Source organism: Etheostoma cragini, chromosome 16, assembly GCF_013103735.1.
Source record: "Etheostoma cragini isolate CJK2018 chromosome 16, CSU_Ecrag_1.0, whole genome shotgun sequence".
NCBI lineage: Eukaryota > Metazoa > Chordata > Actinopteri > Perciformes > Percidae > Etheostoma > Etheostoma cragini.
The window spans coordinates 24,541,903-24,548,735 of record NC_048422.1 but is presented as its reverse complement, the minus strand read 5'-3'; the positions used below and the strand labels follow the sequence as shown (position 1 = coordinate 24,548,735).

Sequence of the window (6,833 nt, the reverse complement as noted above, 5' to 3'; positions counted from 1 at the left end):
GGAGGAGAAAGGGAGGAGAAAGAGGGAGGAGTGTTCATGGATCTGACGCAGTGTGAGGGGCCGCCTCACATCCACTCCCCGCTCCCAGGAAGACACAGAGCGGCTCGGAAAGCCCCCAGAATCACGGCGCTATACCCGGGGAGAGACCTCCAGAGACCCGGGGGGAGACCTGCAGATACCCGGGGAGAGAGCTCCTAAAACCCGGGGGGAGAGCGCCTAAAACCCGGGGAGAGAGCTCCAGAGGACGGCGCGTTGTTGTTGCGATGAGGCCGCCGCAGGAGGACTCTGGTCTGGGATTAAACCCGGATGTGTAGCCGCCTGGCTGGGTCTCATTGTGCACCGAGTGTCGCAGGAGCAGAGGATGCCTCCGCGGCCGCGCTCACTGCTCCTGCTGCCGCCCGAAAGCTGCCTCGGCCCCCCCCAGGAAGTCTCTTTTGTCTCCGCTGTGGCGGAGGCTCGGCTGCGGATTTGTGAAGCACTCTGTGCACCATGCTGCCATGAAAACTCTCCATGATAACAAACAGCAGGAGGAGGTAGGCTACACACCTCTACACCGAGGGCGTTGGTCTGGGAGGGGGTCTCCGGGGTCTCCGGGGTCCCTCAAAACATTAAGCGCCCAACGCTTCATTTCCTGTATCTGAGATCATTGGGAATAATATTTACTGTAAAGAAGTAGAGCTGGACCTGAATATCTGAATATACAGAATATAGTAACAGCAAGATACGAGGAAACTGTATACAGTAACATCATAGAGATCTGTCTGTCTGTCTGTCTGTCTGTGTGTGTGTCTGTCTGTGTGTCTGTCTGTCTGTGTGTCTGTGTGTCTGTGTGTGTCTGTCTGTGTGTGTCTGTGTGTCTGTCTGTCTGTGTGTGTGTCTGTCTGTCTGTGTGTGTGTGTGTCTGTCTGTGTGTGTGTCTGTCTGTGTGTGTCTGTGTGTCTGTCTGTGTGTGTGTCTGTCTGTCTGTCTGTGTGTGTGTCTGTGTGTGTGTCTGTCTGTCTGTGTGTCTGTGTGTCTGTGTGTGTCTGTCTGTGTGTGTCTGTGTGTCTGTCTGTCTGTGTGTGTGTCTGTCTGTCTGTGTGTGTGTCTGTGTGTCTGTCTATAATGTTGAATATCACCATAACGATATAACTTAACGATAACTAATCAGATATGAGTGTGTTGTGTACATTACTCTGATAAATACAACACACTGCTTCTTGACTTACTAACTAATGAAAGGAAATCATTTCCAACTTTCTGTTGTTGAACAAATTGAAAGTTGATTTTTAAATAAAAGGCAGAACTGAAACATCGTGAAGGACATTCTGCTCATATTAAGTCTTCAACGCCCTCTGATATCATCATAATAGAAGATACGGGTTTATATTTAACCTCATGTTGTCTTCAGGTTGTCCTCATGTTGTCCTCATGTTGTCTTCAGGGTGTCCTCATGTTGTCTTCTTGTTGTCCTCATGTGGTCCTCATGTTGTCCTCTTGTTTTCCTCATCTTGTCCTCATGTTGCTCTCATGTTGTCCTCATGTCGCTCTCATGTTGTCTTAATGTTGTCCCCATGTTGTCCTCATGTTGTCCTCATGTTGTCCTCATGTTGTCCCCATGTTGTTCTCATGTTGTCCTCATGTTGTCCCCATGTTGTCCCCATGTTGTTCTCATGTTGTCCTCATGTTGTCCCCATGTTGTTCTCATGTTGTCCTCATGTTGTCCCCATGTTGTTCTCATGTTGTCCTCATGTTGTCCCCATGTTGTCCCCATGTTGTTCTCATGTTGTTCTCATGTTGTCCTCATGTTGTCCACATGTTGTCCCCATGTTGTTCTCATGTTGTCCTCATGTTGTCCTACATCAATATTCTTTTTAATTCCCCAAAATAACATGATGATTAACCATGAAATGAGAGTTGGCGTCTGTCCACCAACATGTCCCTATAACTATGACCGTCTCTGTGCTACCGAACAGGCGGCGGCGCTGGAGGGGGGCGGGGCTGCCGGCGCCATGGAGGACAAGGAGAACGACCTGAAGACGGCGCGGTTGTGGCGGGACGCGGCGCTGCGGTCCCGGAAGCTGCGGAGCAACTTACGGCAGCTCACGCTCTGCTCCAAGGACAACGAGGTCGTCTTCCCGGAGGACATCGCAGAGATAGAGGTACCGTCTCCGTCAGCTGGGACCTAGACCTCCATGATGATCCTTTAGACCTAGACTTCCTATGTTGATCCTTTAGACTTAGACTCCCTATGTTGATCCTTTAGACCTAGACCCCCATGATGATCCTTTAGACCTAGACTCCCTATGTTGATCCTTTAGACCTAGACTCCCCATGTTGATCCTTTAGACTTAGACTCCCTATGTTGATCCTTTAGACCTAGACCCCCATGATGAGCCTTTACACCTAGACTCCCCATGTTGATCCTTTAGACCTAGACTAAAGGTCTAGGTCTAAAGGAACCCCCCCTTTAGACCTAACCTCCCCCCCACGGTGCAGGTGCTGAACCTGGGCAACAACGCCCTGCAGACGCTGCCAGACGTGCTGGGCTCGAGCCTCAACAACCTGCGCATCCTGGTGCTGCGCCGCAACAAGTTCACCGCCGTCCCCCGCGGCGTCTTCCAGCTGGGACAGCTGCTGGAGCTGGACATGAGCCACAACTGCCTCCGGAGCGTCGCCGACGGTAACCAGCACCTGGTCTCATCAGCCAATCACAAGAGCGCTGGGTTAAAATTCAGTTTTATTTCAATAGTGCCAAATCACAACAACAGTTATCAGTTATTATAAAAGACGCGTTTTTCCTTGTTTTCCGTGTCATGTTGATGATTTTCCCTATTTTCCGTGTCATGTTGATGAGTTTTCCTTATTTTCCGACCTTATTTTCCGTGTCATGTTGATGAGTTTTCCTTATTTTCCGACCTTATTTTCCGTGTCATGTTGATGAGTTTTCCTTGTGTCCGTGCCGTGTTGCAGGCGTGGGGCAGCTGAAGATGCTGAAGAAGCTGAGCGTCAGCCACAACCGGATCCAGTCTCTGCCGGCTCAGATCGGAGCGCTCCAGTCCCTGGAGGAACTGGACGTGAGCTTCAACGACCTGCGAGACTTCCCCCGCTCGTTCAGCGGCCTCGCCAAGCTGCGGACGCTGGACGCCGACCACAACAAGCTCAACGCCTTCCCCCCCGAGATCCTGGCGCTCGGCGAGCTGGAGGAACTCGACTGCTCCGGGAACAAGTTCGAGACGCTGCCGCCGGACATCGTGAAGCTGCGCAGCCTCAAGATCCTGTGGCTCAGCAGCCTGCACATGTCCACGCTGCCGGACGCCTTCTGTCTCCTGACGCAGCTGGAGAGCCTCATGCTGGACGGGAACGAGCTCGCCGCGCTGCCCGCCGCCTTCACGCAGCTCCAGAGGCTCAAGATGCTCAACCTGTCCTCCAACGAGTTTGAAATCTTCCCCGAGGCTATTCTCGGCATCGGGGGGTTGGAGGAGATTTACCTCAGCAGGAATAAGCTGACTCACGTCCCAGAGGAGGTGGGGAAGCTGCGGAAGCTCGCCAACCTCTGGCTGGACAACAACCGCATCACCTATCTGCCCGACGCCATCGTGCAGCTGGACAGGTTGGAGGAACTCGTCCTGCAGGGGAACCAAATCGCCATTCTCCCGGATAACTTTGGGAAGCTGTGCCGGGTGAGCATCTGGAAGGTGAAGGACAACCCTCTGATCCAGCCGCCCTACGAGGTGTGCATGAAGGGCATCCCGTACATCGCCGCGTACCAGAAGGAGCTGGCGCACTCGCAGCTCGCCGTCAAGCCGCGCCTCAAACTGGTCCTGATGGGGACGCAGAACGCCGGGAAGACCCGGCTCCGGCAGAGTCTGGTGGGCGCTCAGACGGACGTCAAAGACTCGCCGGGAAGCGACGGAATCGAAGTGACGGACTGGGTGGCGGACGCAGATCGCCGCCTCACGTTCCTCGTGTACGATTTGTCCGGGAAACAAAACTATGAGCTCATCCAACCGTTCTTCCTCTCCCCCGGCGCTCTCTACGTGCTCGTCATCAATCTGAAGGCATACGCGCCCGGGAGGTTCTACGCCCACGCCGGGTATTTCCTCCACCTGCTGGGCGCCAGGGTCCCCGGCGCGGTGGTGTGCGTGGTGGGAACGCACGCCGACCTGTGCAGCCCGGTGGAGGTGGAGGAGAAGAGTCTGGACATCCACCGGCGGATCGGCCTGCAGGAGCGCAGCGACGTGCAGACGCTGGGGAGCGAGGCGCTGCAGGTGGAGCGGGCGCTGCAGCAGGGGTACGACGGGCGCTCCTCCAGCCCGCACCAGCTCTTCTACGGAGTCTCGGACCCAAACCTGCGGCGCAGGAAGTCCCAGCTGCAGTTCCTGCTGAACCAGCGGCTGCAGATCCTGTCGCCGGTGCTGTGTGTCAGCTGCAGGTAACCGTGGTAACCCTCGTCTTCACGGGGGGGCTAAGAGATTAGTTGTTGGGTCTTTAAAAAGCTACAAAAAGTTATTTTTTTTAAAAGCGACAACATTTACACATAATCCGGCAATACTGGCGCAAAAAAAATGAAAAAAGCAACAAAAATATCGGAAAAGGGAACGTCAAATGTCACAAAAGACGCCAAATAAAAAAGCAACAATCCTTTTTTAAGCGGCCATAACGCTGATAAAAGGACAAAAACGTCAGACTTTTCATGGAACACGTAACGATTGTAACCCTCATCTTCACGGGGGGGTCAAGAGGTCAGTTGTTTGGTCTTTAAAAGGCTACAAAAAGTCAGAAAAAAGTGATGAAAACATCCAAAAAGGCGACAAAAACGTTTCAAATAACAAAAAGATTTTAAGAAGTGGCAAAAACGTACACATAACTCGCCAATATTGGCGTAAGAAAACGCCAACAGAGTGACCAAAACATTTAAAAAGAGAGCGTCGTAAATGTCACGGCGTGTGTGAACCAAAGTGTGGAGTGAACGTCAAACAGAGCGCCCAAAACGTTGATAAAACCACAAAAAAGTTAAAGAAAGAGCAACAAAAATGTCGCTAAAAGCAACAAAAACATTGGGGAAAAGTGACACAAATGGAAGAAAAAAAAGTCACTAAAACATCAATAACGCGGCAAAAAACACCAAAACTTAGAGAAAGCATCACAACCATCAGCTGTGGCCGATGTGACGGGACTGGGCCGAGAAAATATAAAAAATGCTTTATTTAGTTTTTGGAACAATCAGAAACTTTGAAAAAAGGGACAAAAATGTTTCATTGAAAAAAATTTGAAAAGTGACAAAGAAAACAAACTTAAATGAGAGCGATGAAAACATCAGAAAAGCTTTAAAACAAAAATGTGTCATAAACATAAAACACACGGCTAGAAATGTTTTTAAAACGGGTTAGAAAACATGTAAAAAACTATGGAAAAGCATTAAAGTGACACATTTATAAAACTTTGGAAAAGAGTCAAAAACATTGACAAAAAATACAAAAATGAAGGAAAACGCACAAATACTGACACAAAAAACAACAAAAGCATTGCAAAAACTCACAAATCTCAAATCTCAAAAGATTGCTTCACTTTGGGGTTTTTGGGGACAAAAAGTGGGAGAGAAAAGGCCCCAAAATACCAGAAACAGGTCAAAAACATTGAAAAACTACAAAAATGGAGGGTAAGCGTGTCCTAAAGCGTGCCTGTGATGTTGCAGCCGCGGCCAGACGGGCGTCCAGCGTCTCAGGGATAAGCTGACGGCGGTCGCCGACCACCGGGACATCTTCCCAAACCTGCACCGCGTGCTGCCCCGGTCCTGGCAGGTGTTGGAGGAGCTGCACGCCAACCCGGCGGGGGGGGGGGCCTGGCTGTCGTGGTGGGACTCGGCCCGGCTGGGCCTGCAGGCGGGGCTCACCGAGGACCGGCTCCACGCCGCCCTGTCCTACCTGCACCAGACCGGGACGCTGCTCTACTTCGAGGACAGCCCCACGCTGAGAGAGTACGTCTTCCACAACCTGCCGCGCTTCATCGCCGTCCTCAACGTCTTCTTCCAGAGAGACGCGTCCACGCTGGTGCGCCGCCTGCTGGCCGAGGGACGCAGGTACGCCTATGACATCACACAGGTGTCATATTACATCTGTAAGGGCCTGAAACTGCTGTGACATCACACAGGTGTCATATTACATCTGTAAGGGCCTGAAACTGCTGTGACATCACACAGGTGTGATAAGAGTCTGAATGATTGACTGTTTCCAGGGGCGACGGCGGCCACGGGGGGGTGTTGACGGAGGACGAGAAGGGGGCGGAGCTTGGGGAGACGCAGCTGCGGCACCACGTGGACGGGTTCCTGCAGCACGGCCTGCTGCCCTCCAACGTGATTGGCCTGCTGCTGCGCCCCCTCGTCCAATCACAGCCGGACTTGCAGGTCGTCATGGAGCTGCTGGAGAAGATGGGCGTCTGCTACGCCGTCAACAAGCCGCGCAGCAAGCCGCTCAACGGCGCCACCGCCAGGTACGCTCTCATTGCCCATGCTCTGTCGTTCCCCCTGCTCTGGTGTTCCCCCCTCTCATTCTCCCTGCTCTGGTGTTTCCCTCTCATTCCCCCTGCGCTCTCATTCCCCCTGCTCTGTCATTCCCCCTGCTCTGGTGTTCCCCCTCTCATTCCCCTGCTCTTCTGTTCCCCCCTCTCATTCCCCCTGCTCTGGTGTAAACCGATAATAACCAGATAATCTTGTCCAGTTCCATCTAATGTTGATGTTGTCTCTATTTTCCGTATCGGAGCAGTCCCACGGCGTGGTACAAGTTCCCCAGCTACGTCAGCAGCGAGGATGCGGCGGCGGTGTCCGCGGCGTGTAGCGGCGGCGGCGGGGGGGG

The 6,833-nt window shown here is 52.5% G+C and overlaps 1 protein-coding gene across 1 annotated transcript; it reads left to right on the top strand.

The window, feature by feature from the left end:
* Positions 1 to 6: 6 nt before the first annotated feature.
* mfhas1 (malignant fibrous histiocytoma amplified sequence 1) lies at positions 7 to 6,828 on the top strand (the record flags this gene model as incomplete). The annotated part of the gene is made up of 7 exons (XM_034897044.1): positions 7 to 533; positions 1,956 to 2,141; positions 2,479 to 2,662; positions 2,953 to 4,414; positions 5,678 to 6,061; positions 6,217 to 6,471; positions 6,744 to 6,828. Coding segments are annotated over exons 1-7 (2,592 nt in total), but the record flags the coding sequence as incomplete, so codon positions are not given.
* Between the last annotated feature and the right edge of the window lie 5 nt (positions 6,829 to 6,833).